A 23,867-nucleotide genomic window follows, 5' to 3' on the forward strand; every position below is an offset into this window, starting at 1 on the left:
CTGATCCACTCCGGACCTCATGCCAAACAGAACCCGACCGATAGACCTGGATCTAAAACACCCACATCCCGCAAACCTGCACGGGCTCGGACCATTCTCCTTTAACGCGTGCCTGAAACCGCGGAGTCCAACTAAGAGCACCAGCAGCGCCCTGGCCCTCTACAGCCTCCCTGGTCCCCGCAGCCGCCGCAGCTGCCGGGGGGGGGGGGGGGGGGGGGGCAGCGGCCAGAGGCGGGCGGCGGGTCCGCGCCGAGTCTCTGCGAACGTTGGGCCATCCCACGAGGCGGGCGCCGGCTGGGCCTGCAAATCGCCGCCCGCCCGGCAGGGGGCGCCGCGGCGGCGAGGGCGGAGCCGGGCGCCCGGGAGGGGGCGCGCGAGGCCGCCCGGGTCTCCGTCTCGCTTGCCCCCGCCCCGCTCCCGCCGCCCTCCTCGCGCCTCGGCGCGCGAGGCCCCGGCGAGGGGAGGGGCGGGGAGCGGCGGGCGCCCGAAACGGCCCTGGAGCTCGGAGCGCCGCGCGGGAGCAGCGCGAGCCCGAGGGGGCGGGGAGGCGGGCGGGCGTGCGCGCGCCGGGCGTGGGTGTGGGCGTGGGTAAGTAGAGCGGGCGCGGCGGCAGCGCGGGGCAGAGGGACGCCGGCTACCCTGGACAGCGCATCGCCGCCCGCCGGGGTCGCCGCGCCGCAGCCGCCGCGGATCATGGTGAGTGGGCGCCTCGCGCCGCCGGCGCCCTTCTCCTTTCTCTCCTCGACCAACGCACTGGGCGGGAAGGGGCCGGGCGGGCGGCGGCGCGGGAGCTGCGGGTTCGACCTCTGGAACCCGTCGCGCCGGGCGGGCCTGGGGAGGGGGCGGTGAACGTTTGGGTTGGGGGCGCGCGGGCCGGGTCGAGGCCGCGGTCTCGGGATCTTTGTCCGGGGCCGCGGTCCCGCCCCGGCACCTCGAGGCGCCCGCTCGCGTCCAGCCCCCTGTTGCAAGCACGCGGCCGGCCGGGCGCCGGGGATGCCCGACGAAACCGCCCCCCGCTCCCGCGGCGGCCATTCCCGCTCGTCCCCCGGACCCTGCTTTCCCCCGGCCTTCGACCCCTGGAGTGGGGGACGGCCTTTCCCTCGCGCGGTGCCGACCCTGCCTCGGGAAATTCTGGGGTTTTGTCTCTAACGGTTGAATCCGTGCCTCCTCTCCTCCCTGCACCGTGCCTGCAATCCCGGGGGTGTGTCTGCGTGCTTGACCCGACCTCCCTGGGGTTGCATCGCGGAGTCGGGGAGGTTTCCTTTTGTAAACGGGGATGGGGGGGGGGGGGTGGCGGGGGGTCCTGGTGTGTCCTTTCCGACAACTACTCTCGTTCCCGGTTTCCCAGGCCAGTACTTGACTCTGAATTCTTAACGCTTTCTGCTGGCCATTAAGCTCTGTTCCTGGACAGAGAGGGGTGCGTGTGTCCGTGTGTGTCCCCGTGCCTCCGTATCCCGTGAACTGCCTGAGAGTTTTGGCAGAAGAACCTGTTTCTGGGACTACAAAAAGAGAAAGTGATGTGGTTTCCATATGGTTTCTTCTCCACTACCGGGCATGTTAAAATATGCTAATCTCCTTTCTTTTCCCCACTTCAGCTGACACTGATCAGTCCTAGATTTTGCTCTCTCTATCCTCTCAGGCGCATACCATCTACTATTATACGTGAAGCCTTCTCTGGCCACTCTGTCTAAAATTTCGGTCTTTCCTACCCCAGCCATCACAGTTCATATTACCCTTTTTGCTTCATTTTTTTTTCTTTTCGTCATGTATTATTTAACAGACTCTTTTGTTTACCTTGTTTACTGAACGTGTTCCCCACTAGAATGTGTCAGCGCGGAGATTTTTGTCCTTTTGTTCACTGCTGTATTTCTAGTACCTAAACGGTGCCTGGCCCATAGTGTGTGTTCGGTACATCGAAGAGGAAATTAACCCAATAAAACAGTATGCTAATGATGATGTACAAAAGGGAAGCGGCAAGGCAGTTACAAGGATTATCCAGTTGACGCTTGTAATGATGAGAATCTCAAGGGAAGTTTGAGAGGAGGGATACTCTTGGAAAGGAGGGACTCAGCGTGGTGACCCTCAATGATGAAAATATAGCTGGCCGTCTCAATACCTGGGTCTATCACTTCATGCTCTTAACACCTTTGCACGGGGAAGGACAAAGCATTTTTTAGTGCTAGCAGGCTCTCTCCTTGGGGGCCTGAGCCTTTGTTACAAATTATTATGAATTGTAATGAGTAAGGACACAAGTCCAAGGATATCGCCTTAATTGGATGGAAGAGTCATGGGAATTAATCTAAAAGAACCGAAATAAAGGGCTAGCTGTTACAAACACTACCCTATACTACTGTGATACTACCTTTCTAGGAAAGTGTTTTTCAGAAACTTTGGGTTTTCAGAGGAGATCTTTTTATATATGTCCACGTACAAGTCCTCACACTTCAAAAAAAAAATGATGCTGTGAGTGGGAAGGTTTCGGGGGGGGGGGTTAAATTCAAAAATAAACTAGTAGGTCCGTTCAGAAGGATACTGTTTTGGATCTAAGTCCAACATGAACAGCCTATCACGAGGTCTGCTAATTAATCTTATTCCAAAGCAAATATTTTTCCTTCAAATTCCTTTTGTTTTCCCATTTCTATAATGTAAATGGATAGCAATCCTTTGTTTTAAGCCTGGATACATGTGTTTTTATAATCTGAGCCAAACTGCGTAGTAAAATTTACATGGGCAAGTTCCTGAAAATGATGTGATTATTATAGCCATCACTGTTCAAGTTTAGCGGTTCTATAATTGCTGTCTTGGCCAGATAGGTAGTAAAAAGTAAAGATGTAAAGGAAGGAATAAGTCTGTCTTTGAAATTAAATCCAACCACCAAACATACATGAAAGACCCCTCATTCTTTTGATCCCAGTTTATATTTCTAGGAGATTTTATGCAATGATTCCAGTCAAAAAATCAAGCCGTTTTTTTTTTTCTTTCTATTCCTCAAAGGATGGCATTTTCAAGGCATAGAAATTATCCTGTTGGGTAAGCTAAATTTTTGTTCCTTCAACAAACGGTTGAAATTTAATCCAGCTCCCTTAAAAAATTTTTTTTTAAATTGTGTAACTCATCCCTTCAAAACATTGTAATCACCGTTGGGGAGGGTCAGATACTCCACAGGGTGTTTAAAATATAAGTGGCTCCATATCCTATATTTAGTTATATTCAGAAAACAGGGCCCTTCTTTTGAGGGTCGTGCCCAGGATCATCTCCCTTGGACAATGTACCATCTAACTTGAAAGTTTTGGATTTTTAGGAGTAGATGTTGATAAGAGGCAAGAGTTTGCACCAGTAATCTCTTACTGCAGCTAAACGGGGTGAAAATATGCCAACATGAGTAGCTCGGCAAAATTCTGAAGTTAAAAATTTTTACACATTTGTATTTTTCCTTTATCGAATTGGGACATCACTGGTATGTCGCTGACTCCTGACAATGGACTATTCTAATAAATTGTTAGTTTCAACATGACCATTTAAAATCTAACAATTTAAGAATTGCAAAGTATAAATTGTTCTGGAATTCGTGTGGCAATTTAGACCTTGAGATCTGGGGTCAGTCAAGGATTTGAACTCCCAACACTAAGATTTCACGGTGTGACCTTAGGCAGATTAGCTTCTTTAGAACTTAGTGTTTTTTTCTTTTGTTTTGTTTTTTTTTTTTTTTGTAAAAAAAAAAAAAAAAGAAGAACGATATCATTTCATAAGGTTGTTGGGAGGAACAAATGAGATAACGCATTAAATGTGGCTAGTGTAGTTCTTCGAGTGTTCAGACAATATTATCTTTTATAATGACAAGTGTTCTTTCCCCCCTATCTGACTGTTTCTGGTTGAAAGACCTCAGAATAATGTCTGTGATTCACCTCAGGGTTCTTGTCCCTTTACGTGATTCTGAAACGTATCTAGTATTGCTCTATATCAGCACTGTCCGGTAGAAATATGCAAGCTGCATATGCAATTTTAAATTTTCTCGTAGTCACACTAAAAAGTAAAACTGTGAAATTAATTTTAGTAATATATTTTATTTATGGGGTGCCTGGATGTCTCAGTTGGTTAAGCGTCTTACTTCAGCTCAAGTCATAATCTCACGGTTCATGAGTTTGAGCCCTGCATCAGAGACTCTGCTGTCAGCACAGAGCCTGCTTTGGACTCTCTCTCTCTCTCTCTCTCTCTCTCTCTCTCTGTCTCTCTGCCCCTTCCCCACTGGTTCTCTCTCTCTCAGAATAAATGAGTAAACTTAAAAAATATATATTTTGTTAACCTAATTCATGCAAATATTATTTCAACATGTAATCATGTAAAAAAAATTGGATACTTTACCTTCTTTTTTTTTTTTTTTTTTTTTTTTTCCCCACATGGAATCTTCAGAATCTGGTTGTGTGTTTTATGCCGACAGCACGTTCAGTTCAGGCTAGCCACAATTTCAAGTGCTGGTTTGCTGCGTGTGGTTAGAAGCTACTGTGCAGACAAAACAGCCCCAAATGATACTCATCTTCCAAATTTCCCTCTTAACCTGCCGGACCCTCCCCGCTCCTGAGAATCGCACTGCCACCTTAAACCTCGTGTTACTAAAAGTCAGCTACTCGCCTTTCACCCTGTCCTCTCTGTTCCCTTCGGCTGTTAGTAATTCCACCAGCTCTCAAGTCTACTGTGTCTGAAATCTGATTCTCACTCTCCTTCTTCTATTGTTTCGTGTAGAATCTCACATTTTTACTTGAAAATGTCTTTATGTCTCCTCTCTTCTCCAACCCCCTATCCACTAGTCTTGCCTTTTTTTTTTTTTTTTTAACAGGTTTCCTCCTTTGTGGTCCCTTAGTTTTTAACCTTTTTCCTTGAGGTCCATTATTTCAAGGCCAGAGGCCTCATTTTCAGTTAGTAGCTTAAAAGTAGGGGGGGCTCTAGGGACTCCCGGGTGGCTCAGTCGGTTAAGCGTCCGACTTTGACTCAGGTCATGATCTCGCGGTCCGTGGGTTCGAGCCCTGTGTCGGGCTCTGTGCTGACAGCTTGGAGCCTGCTTCGGATTCTATGTCTCCGTCTCTCTCTGCCCCTCCCCCACTCATGCTCTGTCTCTCCCCATCTCTCAAAAATGAATAAACATTAAAGTAAAACAAAAGGTGGGGGGCTCTAGCCCTAATATATTTCCAAGGCTTCCCTCTTGCCTTCCTGTGCTGTGCTCCCATTCCTTGTGCCTCCTTCCTGCCTCTGGAGAGAGGTAAGTTCTCTACTGCCCAGGACCGCCCAGGTGCTGGGCTTCACATTCTTCCATTCTCTCATGGCTCTTCTGTGCGTTGTTACACTTTCTATTTTATACCTTATTCCTGGGTTTCACACCATTATCAAATATCCAAAGATACATAATTCCTTTACCTGAAAATCTGTTATTGAAATGACCCACCTACGGAAAGATGCACAGATAAAGGAAGGAGAAAAATCAACCATGGGAAGGGACAGTGAAATTATTCTTTGAGCTTTAGCTACCTTTCAAGAAATATCAGTGGACCCGATGAATGATAATAATAGCAACAACAACCGCAGCAGTGGTGACACCTTACATTTATTCGGGGCTTTGCAGGAAACAGAACACTCTCCTCGAGCCTGGTGAACAAAGGTACGAGACAGAAGAAGGGCACTGGACCAAGAGTCAAGAAACCCGGTTTCTTTCTAGTCCTGGCTTTGTTATTGACTAGCTCTGTTCCCTTAATCGCACCACTCTGAGACACTGTTTACTCACCTGCAAAATGGGGTATTCTTTTTTTCACGAGATCGTTTTGGCAGAATCAGTGGAGCCTCTACACTGGCTCTTCCCGCTGGCTGGCTGGCTGGCTGGATCTTTCTGCCAGAGAGCTGTGTGGCTGTCTTCTGAATACCTTCTTCTTCTTCTTCTTTTTTTTTTTTTTTTTTATATAATTTTTTTTTTCTTAACTGTTGAGAGAAAACAGATCTTAGGATCAAAATAGTCTTGGGGAACAGTAGAGAAGTTTTCTCTCTCTCTTGCTGTGGTTTTTTTTTTTTTTTTTGAAGTATAGCTGATATACAAGGCTATATTAATTTCAGGTGTACGACGTAGTGATTCAACAAACCTGTACGTTATGCTGTGCTCACCATAAGCATAGTTATACGACGTAGTGATTCAACAAACCTGTACGTTATGCTGTGCTCACCATAAGCATAGTTACCATCTGTCATCGTGCAACAGTAGCACACTCTCATTGACCATATATATTCAGCATGCTGTACCTTTCATCCCTGTGACTTATTTATCCCATAATTGGAGGCCTATGTCTCCCACTCGCTTTTACCCATTTTGCCCATCCCCTATGCCCCATCCCTCTGGCTATCGCCAGTTCTCTGTATTTATGGGTCAGTTTCTACTTTTCTTTGTTCATTTGCTTTGTGTTTTTTTTTTATTCCACATACACATGAAATCATGTGGTATTTGTATTTCTCTGTCACGTTTATTTCACTTAGCGTAACATTCTAGGTCCTACAGTGTTGTCACGAATGACAAAATCTCATTGGGTTTTTTTTATGACTGAGTAATATTCTGTTGTGTATTTATACACATTATCTTCTTTATCTGCATATCTACTGCTGGACACTTGAGTTGCTCCCATATTTTGGCTATTATAAATAACGTAGTTAAAAAAAAAAAAGGTGCATATATCTTTTCGAATTAGTGTTTTCGTTTCCTTTGGGCATGTACCCAGTAGTGAAGTTAGTGGATCATGTGGTAGTTCTATTTTTTATTGTTTGAGGAACCTCCATACTGTTTTCCACAGTGGCTACACCAGCTTGCGTTCCCAGCAGCAGTGCAAGAGGGTTCCTCTTCCTCCACTTGCTCTCCAACACTTGTCATTTCTTGTCTCTTTGATCCTAGCCATTCTGGCAGGCGTAAGATGATAGCTCATCGTGGTCTCGATTTGATTAGTGATGTTGAGCATATTTTCATGTGTCCTGGCCAGCTGTCTGTCTTCTTTGGAAAAATTTCTTTTCAGGTAGGTCCTCTGCCCATTTTCTAATTGGATTCTTTGGGGGGGGGGTTGGTTCTCGGTGTTGAATTTTATGTTATTTATGTATCATTTGCAAATATCTGCTATTCAGCAGGTTGCCTTTTTGTTGTGTGGATAGTTTCCTTCACTGTGCAGAAGCTTTTTATTTATTTATTTATTTATTTATTTTTAATATTTTTTTTATGAAACTTATTGACAAATTGGTTTCCATACAACACCCAGTGCTCATCCCAAAAGGTGCCCTCCTCAATACCCATCACCCACCCTCCCCTCCCTCCCACCCCCCATCAACCCTCAGTTTTTTCTCAGTTTTTAACAGTCTCTTATGAAGCTTTTTATTTAGATAGTGTTTTTTTGCCTTTGTTTCCCTTGCCTGAGGAGACAGATCTAGAAGAATATTACTAAGGCCGATGTCAAAGAAATTACTGCCTATATTTTCTTTTAGGAATTTGATGGTTTGGGGTCTCCCATTCAGGTCTTTAATCCATTTTGAGTTTCTTTTTGTGTATGGTGTGAGAAAGTGGTCCGGCCTCATTCTTTTGCATGTAGCTGTTCAGTTTTCCTAGCACCATTAATTGAAAAGATGGTCTTTCCTCACTGTATATTCTTGCCTCTTTTGTCATAGGCTAATTAACCAACATAAGCATGAATTCATTTCTGGGGTTTCTGCTCTGTTCCATTGGTCTGTGTCTATTTTTGTGCCAGTAGCATACTCTTTTGATTCCTGTAGCTTTGTAGTATATTTTGAAATTGGATTGTGATACCTCCAGCTTTGTTCTTTCTCGAGATTGCTTTGGCTGTTGAAGGTCTTCTGCGGTTCCATAGCAACTTTAGGATTATTTGTTCTGAGATGTGTGAAAATGCTGTTGTATTTCATTTTCAAGGTTGGTTGCATTGAATCTGTAGATTACTTTGGGTAGTATGGACATTTTCACAATATTATTCCTCCAGTCCATGAGAATGGTATATCTTTTCATTTGTTTGTGGTGTCTTCAATTTCTTTTATCAGTGTTTTATACTTTACAGAGCATAGGTCTTTCACTTCCTTGGTAAAGTTTATTCCTAAGTATTCTTTTTGGTGCAGTTACAAATAGAATTGTGTTCACAGTTTCTCTTTCTGCTTTGTTATTAGGATATAGAAATGCAACAGATTTCTGCATGTTAATTTTATGTCTTGCAATCTTACAGAATTCACTTATTCTAATTGTGTTGTGGTGAAGTATTCAGGGCTATCTATAGATAGTATCCTGTCATCTACAACTAGTTTTCCTTCTTCCGTACCAATTTGGATACCATTTATTTTGGGTCGTTGTGTGGTTGCTGTGGCTGTGACTTCCAGTATTATGTTGAAGAAAAGTGGTGAGAGTGGACATTCTTGTCTTTTTTTTTTTTTTTAATTTTTTTTTTTTAACGTTTATTTTTGAGACAGAGAGAGACAAAGCATGAATGGGGGAGGGTCAGAGAGAGGGAGACACAGAATCTGAAACAGGCTCCAGGCTCTGAGCTGTCAGCACAGAGCCCGACGCGGGGCTCGAACTCACGGACCGTGAGATCATGACCTGAGCCGAAGTCGGCCGCTCAACCGACTGAGCCAACCGGGCGCCCCCGGACATTCTTGTCTTAATCCTGATCTTAGAGGAAAAGCTTTCTGTTTTTCCACCAATGAGTATGATATTAGCTCTGGTTTGTCATATATGGCCTTTATGATGTTAAGGTATATTCCCTCTAAGCACGCTTTGTCGAACATTTTTATCACAACTGGATGTTAAATTTTGTCAGATGCTTTTTTGCATCTATCGACGTGATCATATGATTATTATCCTTAGTTTTGTTAACGTGGTATATCCTGTTGACTGATTTGCAGATGTTGACCATCCTTGCTCCCTGTAATAAATCCCACTTGATCATGGTGATCCTTTTAACGTGATGTTGGAATTGGTTTGCTAATATTTTATTGGGGATTTTTGCATCTATGTTCATTAGGTATATTGGCCTATTTCTTTCTTTCTTTTTTCCTTTTTTTTTTTTTTTTTTTGGTAGTGTGTGGTTTTGGTATCACAGTAATGCTGACCTCATAGAATGTATTTGGAAGCTTCCTTCCTCTTCTGTTTTTGGAATAGTTTGAGAATTGATGATAACTCTTCTTTAAATGTATGGTAGAATTCACTTGTGAATCCCTCTGGTCCTAGACTTTTGTTTACTGGAAGTTTTTTGATTACTGATTGAATTTTGTTACTAGTAATTGGTCTGTTCAGATTTTCCATTTTTCCCTGACTCACTTTCGGAAGATTGTACATTTCTAAGAATTTACCCATTTCTTCTAGGTTGTCCAGTTTGTTGGCGTATAATTTTTCATAGTAATCTTTCATAATCTTCTGCATTTCTGTGGTGTTGGCTGTTACATCTCTTTCACTTCTGATGTTATTTATCTGGGTCCTCTCTTTGTTTCTTGATGAGTTTGGCGAAAGGTTTATCAATTTTGTTTATCTTTTTAAAGACCCAATTTTTGGTTTCATTGATCTTTTCTTTCCCCCTCTTCTGCCACCCCTCTTGTTATATTGATCCCTTTATCATTATGTAATGCCAGTCTTTGTTACCATCTCTGTTTTAAAGTCTGTTTTGTCTGATATAAGTATTGCTAGTTTGGCTTTTTTTTTCCTTCCTTTGCATGAAACATCTTTTCCTATCCCTTCACTTTCAATCTGTATGTGTCTTTAGATCTGAAGTGGGCAGCATATATGAATCATTTTTTTTCAATCATCCCACATCTTTTTTTTTTTAATGTTTATTTTTGCTAGAGAGAGAGAGAGCAAGTGAGTGAGGAGAGGCAGAGAGAGAGGGAGACACAGAATCCACAGGAGGTTCCAGACTCTGAGCTGTCAGCACAGAGCCTGATGCAGGGCTCGAACTCATGGACTGTGAGATCATGACCTGAGCCAAAATAGGACGCATAACTGACTGAGCCACCCAGCCCCCCCCCCCGCCCCCACCATCCTACATCTTTTGATTAGAGCATTTAGACCATTTACATTTAAAATAATTATTGATAGGGGCGCTTGGGTGGCTCAGTCGGTGAAGGGTCCGACTTCAGCTCAGGTCATGATCTCAAGGTCTGGGGGTTCGAGCGCTGCATTGGGCTCTGTGCTAACGGCTCAGAGCCTAGAGCCTGCTTCAGATTCTGTCTCCCTCTCTCTGCTCCTCTCCTGCTCGCACTCTGTCTCTCTCACTCTCCCTCAAAAATAAGTAAACATTAAAAAAATAAATAAAAATAAAGTAATTATTGATAGATATATACTTCCTCCCATTTGTTAATTGTTATCTGGGATTTTTTTTCTTTTATAGTTCTCTGTTCTTTTCTTTCTTTTCTTTTTTTTTTTTTTCCTGCTCTCTTTCCTTGTGCTTGAGGACTTTCTTTAGTGTTATGTTTGGCTCTCTTTCTCTCTTTTTTTAAACGCATTTATATAGGTTTTTGGTTTGTGCTTTCCATGAGGTTCATAATAACATTTTAAATATATGGCAGTCTATATTAAGTTGATGGTCACTTAAATTCACACACATTATAAGGAAACTATTTTTACTCCTGCATCACGTTTTACATATTTGTTGTCATATTTTACATCTTTCTATTTTACGAGTTCCCTTAACTAATTTTTCATATATAATTGACTTTGCTGCTTTTGTTCTGTTATATGCATAGTAGCTCTATAAGTGCTTGTTTATTTTCTTTACTGTGTGTTTGCCTTTCCTCATGAAATTTTGTCTTTTCATAATTTTCTAATTTTGAAAAGTTCCTAATTTTCTTAATTATGACTGTTTCTTCTTCACTTAATGAAGTCCCTGTAACATTTCCTGTAAGGCCAGTTTAGCGGCGATGACTCCTTTAACTTTTGTTTGTTTGGGAAACTGTCTGTCGTTCCTTCTATTCTGGATGATAATCTTGATGCTGGGTAGAGCATCAAGCATTTTCCTTTTAAGCACCTTAAATATATCATTCCACTCCCTTCTGGCCTGCAAAGCTTCTGTTGAAAAATCAGCTGACAGCCTCCTGAGATTTACCATGAACATATGTAATTAGTTTCTCCTTTCTTGCTGCTTTCAAAATTCTCTTTGTAATCTTTAACATTTTAGTTATTATGTACCATGGCGTGGGCCTCCTTTGTTCATCTTCTTTGAAACTTTCTGTGCTTCTTGAACCTAGAAGTCTGTTTCTTTCACTAGGTTAGTGAAGTGTTCAGCTATTACTGCTTTAAATATGATTTCTGCCACTTTCTCTCTTTTCCTTCTGGGACACATATAATGAAAATGTTCCTTTCCTTGGTGTTGTCCAAGAAATCCTTTAACCTATCCTCCTTTTATTATTCTTTTTGATTTTTGCTGTTCAGCTTGGGTGCTTTCTTTCCGTTACCTTGTCTTCCAGATTGCTGATCTGTTCTTCTGCATCCTCTAATCTATTGTTGATTCCCTTTAGTGTATTTTTCATTTCAGTTATTGCTTAATAACCTTCTTAATTAGACCTACCCTAACCACTCTATTTAAAACTAAAACCTGCCCTGCCATATTCACACCTGCCTGATCCCCTTACACTGCTATATTTTTTCATAGTACTTACAATCTAATGACTACTCATTAGATTGTACATCTTACTAGTTTACTTATTATGTGAGATGATTTTTGTCCCTTCATGTCTCCCTTTGTTTACAAGCTTCATGAAGGCAGATTTTTGTTTGCCTTGCTCAGTAAAGCATCTCAAGCATCTAGGCTAATGCCTGACCTATAGTGAATGCTAAACAGTTGTTTGCTGATAAAGTGAAGGCCGGTTGTGCTGGTTCCCAGTGCAGTGCTCTTTTCTCATCAGTCTGCTTTGCAAACATACCCACAGTACAGTTCTTTTAAAGACTAGTATCTCTTAATGCACTCACAATTTTTTATCACATTTTAGCTTAGGCATGTTTCAGTAATGTAGCTGTTTTATCCATGCACATATGTTTGTGTAGCCTTTCAGTGAATAAGGCATCTGTATTCCTACAACTATATTTATACTTCACAATCATTGTATTTGTGGAAGGGGTCAGGTTATGTCCTTTTTAATTAATGAAATGTATAATTTTATTATAAATACTTATTGAAATTAAAATGTGTATCCATTTCTATAGTTACATTTGCTTGTTATAATATAATTTGTCGATGAGGCTAGATTATGTTGTTATCTTTACATAATGAAATCTAGAACAGTGTTAAATTCTTACCGAAATTAAAAAAAAATGAATATCCTAATAGTAGTATAAACAAACCTATGATTTGTGAATTTACTGAGTAATTATTTTGGTTTTTACATATATGTTGTCTTTTCTGGCTTTAGTCGCTTAAATACGCTATAAGCATGGTAATATTATTTTATATTTATTAATCAGTTAATGTGTGTATAACTGCATTAAAAAACACTTATCTTTTTTGAAGTCTTTTAAACAACTTTTGAGAGAGGCAAGTCCTGTATCAGTATACCTACTTTATAGGTGAGGAAATTGAGTTTCAAAAAAAGATAAGTGATTTATTCAAAGTCACATACTAGAGGTAGCAAAACCACGTATAAACCTTCTGATTCCAAAAATATAACCTATTGTATTCCATATAGATTTATCCATGAGCCAGTGTAAATGTACTTTTCTCATATAAATCTGATGAAAGCAATAGTACTTTTTACCATTATCATAGGTGACAATAGGAAAATCAGAATGACTTCCCCATGTAGTTTCTTCCCCATTAATTATAAGAATAGATGGATGGATAGATAGATAGGTAAATATATGTTTGTATTTATGTACATAATATTTGTATTTACATATTACATAGATCATAGGTATGTACTTACATGTATACACACATATATACACAAATATGTAAAACCTAAAGATCCATTTCAAATATGTGGAAAGTGGAGCCAGCAAGGGAAAGTGTTTTTGTAAATGGAAGTGATTTTGGACAACGTATGTACATATACATACTCTACAAGTGTAATCTTTTAGCATAATAAATAGGACACTCATATAGTAGACAATTAAGTAATAAATATTCATGTAAATAAAGTGGTTGCTGTTTTTAAATAGAATGACTTCAGTATTAAGACATAGATCAGAGAGACGAGTGGTAGCTTTGCACATAAGTTTTGTTTCATAATGACAGTTTATCATTTGAGTTGACTTGCAATACTTAAAGACTTAAGTTATTGATTTTTCCATATTGCTGAGCAGAATTTGGTTAATAGAATCTTTGAGTTTAACAGCTTTTAAGGCCACTTGGGGACCCTGAGTCTTTTAGTAGGGTCCAAGGTTTATTGACTGTTAAGTTACACTGAAGTTAGATAGAGTTAGTTAGAGTCAGATTAAAAATTAACTCAACCCTTTAAAGAAGAAAACAGAAGTTGTCCATAATGCGAAAATAAAATTAGGTCATTTTCATTTTTCCGGAAAAAGTTCTGATCAGCTTATTTTCTTTGCCTATGAGAGGTCTGTGCAGTATTCCCCAAGACATGGCAGGACAAAGAAGGAGCCTATACTTTGACCTTTTCTGCTCTCATTCCAGGGGCTTTCCTTAAATTGTTACAGGGAAGATTCATTCTCTTGGAGTCAGCAGCTTCCTTGATTTGGGGAATTGCATATTTTGTGACTGTTTTAATGTCAGCGGTGCAGTTATGCTTAAGGAGGGTGCACTGGGCTGTCAGAAAATACTCGGTTCCACTTCTAGGACATCCCAGTCAAGATTGTCCTTAGAAGCCAATTCACATCCCTTTCTCCATGGGCTAGGGAATTGTTACCTCTTTGAATGTTTCAGGGTAAGCATTCCCCCCTTCCCCTTGGTCTTTTCTGTACTCAGACTCCTAAAAAGAAATGGCATGAGCTGCAACTTTTTTTGAGATTTAACTGCCTGAAGTCTGTTTCAAGCTCACCAGTGCAAAGCAGCCATACTAGTTAAAAAAGAATAAAAATAGTCTTGGCCTACATCAGGGCTAGCTTCTTTATTGAGCCAAGAATGTGATCAGGACCAGGAGGTGGTTGGTAATTGAGGACCAAAATCATCGGGATTGATAAGGCTGAAGCCAAGGTTTTGTCTGTGACACCAGAGAACTCAGATGAGTCAATTCAGTGAGAGGAGAAGAAATTAAACCAGTTGTCTGGGAAGTGACATGGGTAGATGGGGGCCAGAACTTGGGAATTTAGACAGGTGTTTAAATGCACATTCCCATACTGGATGAAGCCATACCCACTGAATCAGAATCTCTGAGCGAGGGGCTTTGGAATCTGCATTCCAGGAATCAAGTCCGTGTAAATCTGGAATCTGGTATTCTAGGGGATCAGAGGAATGAACTAACAAACATATTTAGCATATGTTTCATGAAGGGATTGAGATCGACACTGGATCTTGACTAGGTTACATTTTGATACATAAGAAAAAGGGTGAATGTAGAATCAAGCAGAACATTCCATTTAGGGGAGATGACTGGGTAAGGATCCACAGAGCAATAACAGATATATTTGAGAAATGCTGTACCGTGAGCAATTTACAGACAGGGCCTTATATCCTCGCAGAGCCTAGCTTACATTAGATGTTCAATAAATGTCTTTTGAATCGTGAAGGCTGTGGACCAACAGGATTATGAGATGGGTCAAGTCAGATTTTTGAGGAGTCTTGAATCTAAGAAGTTCCTTCTAGATTTTGTAAATGAAGTGTTTGGAGTGGAGAGTCAAATGATGAAAGCGTCATTTAGGAAGATTAACCTGATTTCCATAATACCTGCGCTGGGAGAGCCTGGATAAGGAGGTCATAAAGGGGTCGAACTAATATGTCAGTATTCCCTTGTTTTCATGTTGTCAACATTTGAAAAACTTCTTTCTTGAACCACACACTCGTGGGTTCAATTCTCTACTCTAATTACCTCATCTATAAAATGTGTATAATGACATATGGTGGAGATTGGGTCACATGAGATAACCTACATACAAAGTTCCTCATAATATGCAAGCTAAGCTAGCTGATAGTGAATACTCAAAACTGGGGCTGTTACCCACAGAAACTTAATCAGATTCATCTTTACAATCCTAACTTTTTTTTTCTCTGCGCCTGGAATAGAGATTTTGTTGTTGTTATTGTTAAACTAGATTACATTTACGTACATTTTTAAAATCTTCATATTCCTGTGACAATGGATTTTAGTTTAACATTCAGGACTTTTTCTGGAGAGAATGAAAGAGTAATAAAAATTTCATTCTCTGATATTTATTTCCTTTTCTCTTCCGGCTGCATGGGGCCTGTTAATTAGCGAAAAATGAAAAACCAAGCTCCTTGCTAGTTTCAAAACCGTTTTTCCTGCTGAATAGTTCTTACCTATAGATGCACTCATGTTATGGAACGGAATGTAGTTTGAAAATTGTTGCATGGATTTGAATCATAACTTGAGAAAATCCTGGGAGCTGCACATAATCAGATTAAACCTTAGCTGTTTGCCCAGCTGCCTACATCAAATTGCCTATGTCTTGAGCTTCTTAATGGTGCTTAATCTAATGCCTTAATCCTTAAAAATTTACCCTATAAGAAAACATATCTTCTCTCTGCCTTTCCCACTGGATTGTCATTATTTCAGTTACTAAAACCTTATGTAGAGTGGATAATAATCTAAATCCATACAAATTGGATTTGTAGACTGTATTGGAAATAATGAGGAAAGAGAATGCATGTTTGTTTCCCTACTTTTTTCTTCCCACCTTTCCCCTGTCAGTTTAGAAGTAGTGAAAATTGATTATAAACTTAAGTGTATGGGTAAAAACGAAATAAGTGGACAATATAGGACTTTTTGCCCGATCAGGAGGAGACAGTGTTAGAAGAGACTAAGATGAGGTGGGTGGGAAAAGTAGAAGAGCCATCAGACATGTTGAGGGCCGCGAATAGGCCAGCCTGGCTGGTGTGAAGTTGTTGCATCGAGGACTGGTCCCAGCAAGGCTGGAGGACTGCTTTGGACCAAACACAATGAAGTCTCTGGGTTTCTGGTCAAAGTCCCTGATGCCCTCCAACATAAAATTCTTTCCTATCTGGGAGACTTCTAGTGTCTTGCATGGCTTGACTCCCTATCAGTTCATTTTCAAATAAAATAGAATAATTACACTTTCAATTTTTGAGCACCTTCAGAGGAACTTCTGGCAGCATCCCAGATGGTGATCATCATAATAGCACATGCTTGGAGAGCACTTTTTCAAGGTACAGAACTCTTTCACTGTTGAGACAAGCACGAATTAAAGAAGGGATATTTCGTGTGTGTGTGTGTGTGTGTGTGTGTGTGTGTGTGTGTGTGTGTGTGTGTAGTCACTCCCTTTAGGTTATCCAAGTATGATGGCAGTGGGAGATAATAAGGTATGCCCCTGAATTGGGATTTGAAAACGCAGGACACTGAATGAATGATTGTCTATTTAGCCTCTTCTTAGTGTCCAGCCTATCGTAGATGTCTTTGCAATCCTCTGAAACTAGGGTTACTCTTCTCATTTTATAGAGAGCAAAGATACTGCTCGGAGACAATGCCACTGAGTATCAGAATCAAGACTAGAACCCTTGTGAACTCTCATTCTTTGCAATGGACCACACGGTGCCAGGCTACCTCTTCGAACCATAGCTTTAAGTGACACCCCTCCCCCCACCAGCCCCAGACACCTGTGTGAGTGAGTGGCAGGAAGGCAGAGCATTCCTGTAAACAGTGGTGGATCATGATTTACTACCTCTCTGAAGTTAGGCACCTTGCTTTACCTCTTTAAACCCCACTTTACTCATCCGTCAAGGGAGATAAAATGCCTATCTTGCAGAGTAGTTGAGAGAATTAAGTGAGATGGTAGGATGTAATATTAATATGCCCAGTAAATACAACAGTTAGTACCCACTAAGCACTTTCTAACAATTTTCATTTATTATTGTCACCAGTAGTTTCTGTAATGAAGAAATCAGTGTAATGAAGAAATCAATCAGCCTGTAATGAAGAAATTGCAGGCTGTTTCTGAAATTAGGAACTCCTAGATGTATTGTTTTAAGAAAAAAGTACCCTATGGGGCGCCCGGGTGGCTCAGTCGGTTAAGCAGCCGACTTCGGCTCAGGTCATGATCTCACGGTCCGTGAGTTCGAGCCCCGCGTCAGGCTCTGTGCTGACAGCTCAGAGCCTGGAGCCTGTTTCAGATTCTGTGTCTCCCTCTCACTGACCCTCCCCTGTTCATGCTCTGTCTCTCTCTGTCTCAAAAATAAATAAAACGTTAAAAAAAAGAAAAAAAATACCCTAAAAAAGCAAGCTTCATAGCAACTGTAGATAACTCATGAGGGAGAATTTAATCCTTTTTTTCATAAACCAATGAATAAGAAAACAAAGTAAGAGAAAAAGCCTATGACCATTATTATAACTTGGAGGCAGTTTAGTCTTCTGAGGGAGATACTTTGGACTGAAGTCCTCTGACAATCAGCCCATTTGTCTATACCTGCTTCTCACTGACAATAAAATCTCTTTACAAAAAGTGGCCAGACAAAGCATAAGAGACTCTTAAAAACTGAGAACAAACTGAGGGTGGATGGGGGGTGGGAGGGAGGGGAGGGTGGGTGATGGGTATTGAGGAGGGCACCTGTTGGGATGAGCGCTGGGTGTTGTATGGAAACCAGTTTGACAATAAATTTCATGTTAAAAAACAAAAACAAAAAAAACGAAAAACAGAAAGTGGCCAGACTGAGGAGTCAGTAAATAGTTGAGTCAAGTAGTAGCTTTTCAGGGCAGCCACGACACGGACCTGTTTTAATCTATCATGGAGTTAAAATACTACATCCAAATCTAAAGCAAAACCAAATCCTCAAAGCAACCAAAGCAATTTATACATTGCTATAAAGAAACTCACAGCCCTCATTTGGTGGATGGAAGAGAAGAGAAATCCAAGTGTCTGTAGATTCTCCCCACCCCTCAAAAAAAGTCCAAATTAGGTCCATTTGGAGAAATGGTATCAGAGGGGAAGTTTTTATCTAGTTACAAGCAAAAGGAAACGGTTATTTCCATAGAAATATGGCTTTCAGAGTAAGAGGTAATAGTTCTGTCACATTCTGGAAATGTTCACTTCTGAGGGCTCACTTTTTTAAGACGTTGACCAACTAGAATAAATCCAGAAAGGAATGCGGAAGAGTGTAAGGGTCTAGAGCTCTTGTGCTATATATGGACATATGTCTACTACCTAACGCATTCAACTGATGCTTGTGGCTGGAAGGAGAAAGGGAAGGTCAGAGGACACAGTAGGGAGGAGGGAGGGGAGGAAGGGAGGGTGGGGGCAGGTGGGTTTACAGAGGCTGGTTAGCCAGAAAAGCTGAAGCATGGTGTGAAATGCCTGTCGTCAATGTCTGAAGGGCTCTCAGGTGAAAAAGAATACTAGCTGTGTGTGATGTCAGAGGAAAGAAGCAGGATTGATGGGTAACACTTGAATACAGAAAGATTTTTTAGCTCAAAATAAGAGTTCCCCCAAAACAAAAAACATTTTAAAAACTGAATGTGCTACCTTGCAAAGTAGTGAGAAGTCTTTCTCTGGAGTTTTTCCAGTACGATGGGTGAATTTCTATTGGAATTATTGTAGAAAGCAGTTATTTCCAGCTTTGGGTGGAAAGTTGAGTTAGGGGTCTGTGATTCTCTGATATTATGAGAGCCAGTACACTGCCCCTTGATTCATCTGAGGTTTAAAACATCAATCTGTGTTTCTCCTTTCTATGTGGCTATTCATAACAAAAATTCTGGACTATGCAGGGCTAATTTTTATGACTTTGTAGTGCTTTGTGATGGGAAAGGAACCCCAATATGTTAATGTTTACTCTAATATTTTAAAAGTTATTTTTCACAAAACGCAGAAATGTTAAGTTTGCGAAATGGAGATGTAATTGTTCTACCTAAAGATATTACATCTCCATGTAAGGAAAGACAGTTCCTCTTTAGAGGGATAGTTACTCTGTTAGATATAGTATTAATACTCCATATAGCTTTGTTAAAATTCATATGAAGAAACCAGGCTACAGTTAATAAACTGGCAGTAAATCCTGTTATTTCTTCAATTTTGATATGTTGTCCAAAGCTAGAGGCGATTTTGTATGAGTTAAGAGTGTGGCTAAAGATAAAAATTTCATTTCATTAATCCACTGATCATGTTAGAATTACACATGGATAAAGGTGTACTTATTGTACTGATTCTAAAGTACAGTAGGACATCTTAAGGCATATTAGTGTTTCACGAATACTTGTCATAAGATCTTTGTTTCTAAGCAAATGGCACTTAACAGCAGCTAATTCAGTCATCTTAAGAGAGGAGGGTGTTTTTTTCCCCTGTATTATGTAAATGAGGTTCAAGATGACAGAACTTGTTGGTGCCAGAGTTAAGACAAGAACCTGGGTTTCTTAATTCACATTCTTAATTCACATTCTGCTTCATTATGACAGTTACTGACATTATAATGAAGCAATTATGTTTTCTAAGTGGCTAAATGTATGGGCATTCTCTTTAAGAGATCCCATGGAATTGGGAAAGCTCATTTTTGATCAATAGGGTTTTTAATTAACGCATGTATGTATATACATACATATATATGTACATATACGTATACATATATACATATATGTGTGTATGTATATACGTATATATGTATATACATATGTATATATATGTATACGTGTATATATGTATATATATGTATACGTATATGTACATGTATATATGTGTACATATCTATACATATATATACATATATGTACATATCTGTATGTATACATATATAACATTGAGTGTATCCTACATTCTGACATCCTGCTAAGTGCATGCAAGCTTGTCCTTACAGGTTTGACATCAATGTGTTTTATTCTCAAAGACGCAAGCCAAAGTGACCATTGTTGTCATGGAGTTAAATAGCCCTCTGTGTGAATACATTCAAGGGACTCCTATTCGGGTGACTCCTATGTTAGAGAATTCTAGACACTGAAGGAGTAGTAAGCTAGAATGAACAGTTAGGTGAAAATCCAACAACTCACTCCAGTCCTTCAGAGGGAAGAGCTAGAAAAAGTGGCAAATCAGTATTATAAGGTTTTCCTTGCAGTTGTAAGGAAGCACTGTAAGGTTTTTTCCTTCTGATTGTCACCAGCTGCTACCTTCTAAGTCTCTTGGACTTAAGAGTCCTATATTAATGAGACAATGGGCATGAAGAAAATACTAATAAACAGCTCCCATTTTCCCACAATTCCTAGTTTGTCTAGTAAAACAAAGGAGGCTGTCTACTTAAGAATCAGGTTCCTGGTGGCTGTCCCAGAGATCTGCAATATAACGCTTCATCCCTGAGTCTGGGATTCATGTGGGAGTTGGCCTGTTCCTCCTGTGACAGCCAAGGAGAATCACAAAGCGTTTCCTGCCACATGCTGCCCGGCCCTCTGTGTAGCCCAGCACAGCATTATCTGACCTTCAAGCCTATGTGGGAGTCACTTCCAGTTTCAGTCCTAGGGCTGTTTTAAAGCTATGTAGATGAGTTGGCCAGACTTCTCTCCTTTAAAAAACAAAAACCTCGTAGCCTGACATCTTCTTTAACTTTCCTAATGTGTTCAAATGCAACACACATTTATTTTCATTCAGTAAGACTAGGAAACTTTCCTTAAGTCTTTACTTCTCCAGAGGCTAATTTGGGCTACTATTTGAGACACAGGTAGAAGCATTTGTCAGGTGGCAGAAATGGAAGCCAGGCTCTTGTAACTGTTGCAGTTGCTGCTTCCGCCGTATCTTCCCCAAAACAAGTCTGCATCCAGAATCTTCTTGAAGAAAACCCAGGAATGTTTCTCCTCCACTGCTTCTCTTGCCCAGAATCATTGTTTCTTAATGTTACTGGCTTTATCCTTGCCTTTTAGAGGTTGGGAGGGAAAACACTATAGCAGTTAACATTTCTAGAATGATACAGCTCTAAAAAGCTATATTTAAAAAGAAAAATTGGGGATGCTTGAGTGGCTCAGTTGGTTAAGTGTCTGACTCTTGATTTCGGCTCAGGTCATGATCTCACCGTTGATGAGATCGAGTCCCGCATCGGGCTCTACACTGACAGCACGGAGCATGCCTGGGATTCTGTCTCTCCTCTCTCTGCTCCTCCCCCTGCTTGCTCTCTGTCTCTGTCTCAAAATAAATAAAAATAAACTTTAAAAAATAAAAATAAAATATTGTATTTTCTCTATTATAATTTTTATTATATAATCTTATTGTAATAGAGACAATATTTATTTGTTGTTTTTTTTTTTTTTTGAGAGAGAGAGAAAGAGCATGTGTGAGTGGGGGAGAGGGGCAGAGAGAGAGAATCCCGAGCAGGCTCCATGCTCAACACAGAGCCCTATGCGGGGCTTGAACTCATGACCAAGAGACCATGACCTGAGCCGAAATCAATATATTATAGAAATATATTATAGAAAATATATAGGGAGAAAATAGAACATACAGATATAGGTAGGTATGATTATTGCTTAAACAATTAGAAATAAAATCTGGCTCATTTTTTTTCCAAGAAATCATTAAAAGCTTTCCTCTGTTCTCACATTCAAAAGGATACCACTTACATATGCAGAATAACCAACCTGCTTCCCCTCTGGTCCGTACTTGATAACCAGGGCACATACGAACAGAATCTCCTTTCATTGCTGTTGTTAATTGTGAAAGAGCTTTATTCTTCCCCATGTCCCCAAATTCAGAAACTGGTCCAGTTCCAGGGTGTCCTGGATACAACTGTCTGGCTTTGGATTAAATCTCCAAGGAGTTTTATATTCACTCACTACTTCCTGTGGAAGTAGAAGTTGTAATAATCATTACAAGTATCTTGAATGGCAACCTTAATGGCATTGTTACTGGCCTTTTCTGTTCCTTACATATTCAGTATCGAATCACTGAAAGACTCTATTTTCTAATTATGAAATTGACACTCTTTGTTTTCTTGTGCAGATTTCATTTAGTCACTCAAAACTGGCAAGTTATTCAGTGTCTTTTAATGAGCCCAGAATGTTATGAAAGCAATGGGTTTTTGGATTTTATTTCCACGCTCTTGGAGAGAAGGCCATAATTTGCAAAGTAACTGGAAATAAACTAATATTATTATATTCACCATTATGAATACGTTTGTTGAGTAAAATGTGAGTTTCCTTAAACTTGGCGAATATCTATGGGACCAGTGAATTAATTCACAAATCATTTTTAAGGTGTTTCAAATCTATTTTTGAGACTTACCAATTTGGATATACTCGTCTCCTATCTTTGTTAACCAGGGACCATTCTGTGCTCCAGAGATCCACACGTGAACCCTCGCTCGCGGTACTTTGTACTAGTTTTTACATCTTGCCAGTTCCTTCCCCAGCTCCTCACACATGCCCTGCGGTATCGTCTACCTTTGACATACAGCCATACCTGGGCAGTTCTTTCAAGAGCTCCAGTAGTTCACGTTCATGGATAATTCTGGCCAGTTGTTTCAGGACATCTGGGGGGATACTCCTCTCGAGCAGATCCCCCTTTGTTGGGGAGGGCCGGTGCCACCACAGCTACCAGACATCCGCCGCTAAATCTGCAGGATGCTGATGGCCAGCGCCACTGCTTGCCAGAGATGGCTGGTGCTTACATCGGGTTTCCAGACTCCGCTGGGCCCCGCTGCCGGTGCAGAGGAGCCTCGCAGGGCCCAGATTCCACACAGCAGTCCTTGGAAAAGTTGAGCAGGCCTGTCTGGTGCCTTCTGCTCTGTGTTGGGGAGGTTGCAGAGCACTCCTCTCCTACAACCCCGATGTCTTAGGTAGATTTAAGCACATCCTCTTTTTTCATGAGTACATTCTTTCTCCCTGGGACCCACAGGGGACTGAACCATGAAGAGTCCCAAGTGACAGCCCTTAACATTACCCCTCTTGTGTGCAAAGCTTCGTTACCAAGACAGCCTTGTCAGTATCTGACCCGTGACCCTCCGTAGGATGCGTTTCCTCCCAAGATGCTGCTCAGGCTCTTGTGCCAAGTGGACTGCCCCAGCAGTTTGCAGAGGATTCTGAAGCCAGGAGGTGAGCCGGAAGCACCACCCACAGTGGATAGACATAGCAGGTGACTGCATACCTATTCCCCTGACAGCATTCTGGAAAACCATTAAAATACATCATTGAAATTTGTAACTTTTAAACACTGATCTCCATCGCTTAAAAATCTAGATCAGGGACACCTGGGTGGCTCAGTCGGTTGAGCATCCGACCCTTGGTTTCCGCTCAGGTCACGATCTCACAGTGTGAGTTCGAGCCCCATGTTGGACTCTGCACTGACAGTGTGGAGCCTGCTTGCGATTCATTCTCTCTCTCTCTCTCTCTCTCTCTCTCTCTCTCTCTCTCTCTGCCCTTCCCCTGCTTGTGATCTCTCTCTCTGTCTCTCTCAAAATAAATTTTAAAAATCTGGAACAAAAATACTTTATTTTAGAGTCTAGCTAGCTGATTTCCGCTGGATCCTGGTTCTCTTTACAATTCTGGAATTATTTCTGCCTGAATATCCCTCTGCTCGATAATACAGTGATACTTTATCAGATCTTTCAGTGTTTCCATTCTCTCTTCCTACTCCCCAACACTCTTTCCTCGCCATTGTATATTCATATATTCATAATTCTGAGAACTCTCTAAACTTGTCAAAGAAGAGTGTTGTGAAAGAAAGAAGAGGTCAAAAGTAGACCCCTGATGTCTGCTAACCCTGTTCCTGGTATGATTTTGACAAACTCATTCATTTCTTACTACGTGCATTCCACAGACGC

At 41.0% G+C, this 23,867-nt stretch overlaps 1 protein-coding gene across 1 annotated transcript in view; it reads left to right on the plus strand.

Annotated features, from left to right (window-relative positions):
• Positions 1-661: 661 nt before the first annotated feature.
• ELOVL2 (ELOVL fatty acid elongase 2) overlaps positions 662-23,867 on the plus strand; it is a 64,765-nt gene continuing 41,559 nt past the window's right edge. Inside the window, exon 1 of the mRNA XM_030314853.1 lies at positions 662-696. Coding sequence (XP_030170713.1) covers positions 694-696 — 3 coding nt within the window. The 5' untranslated portion in view covers positions 662-693. The remainder of the gene's footprint in view (positions 697-23,867) is intronic.

The sequence above is a fragment of the Lynx canadensis genome, chromosome B2, assembly GCF_007474595.2.
Source record: "Lynx canadensis isolate LIC74 chromosome B2, mLynCan4.pri.v2, whole genome shotgun sequence".
NCBI lineage: Eukaryota > Metazoa > Chordata > Mammalia > Carnivora > Felidae > Lynx > Lynx canadensis.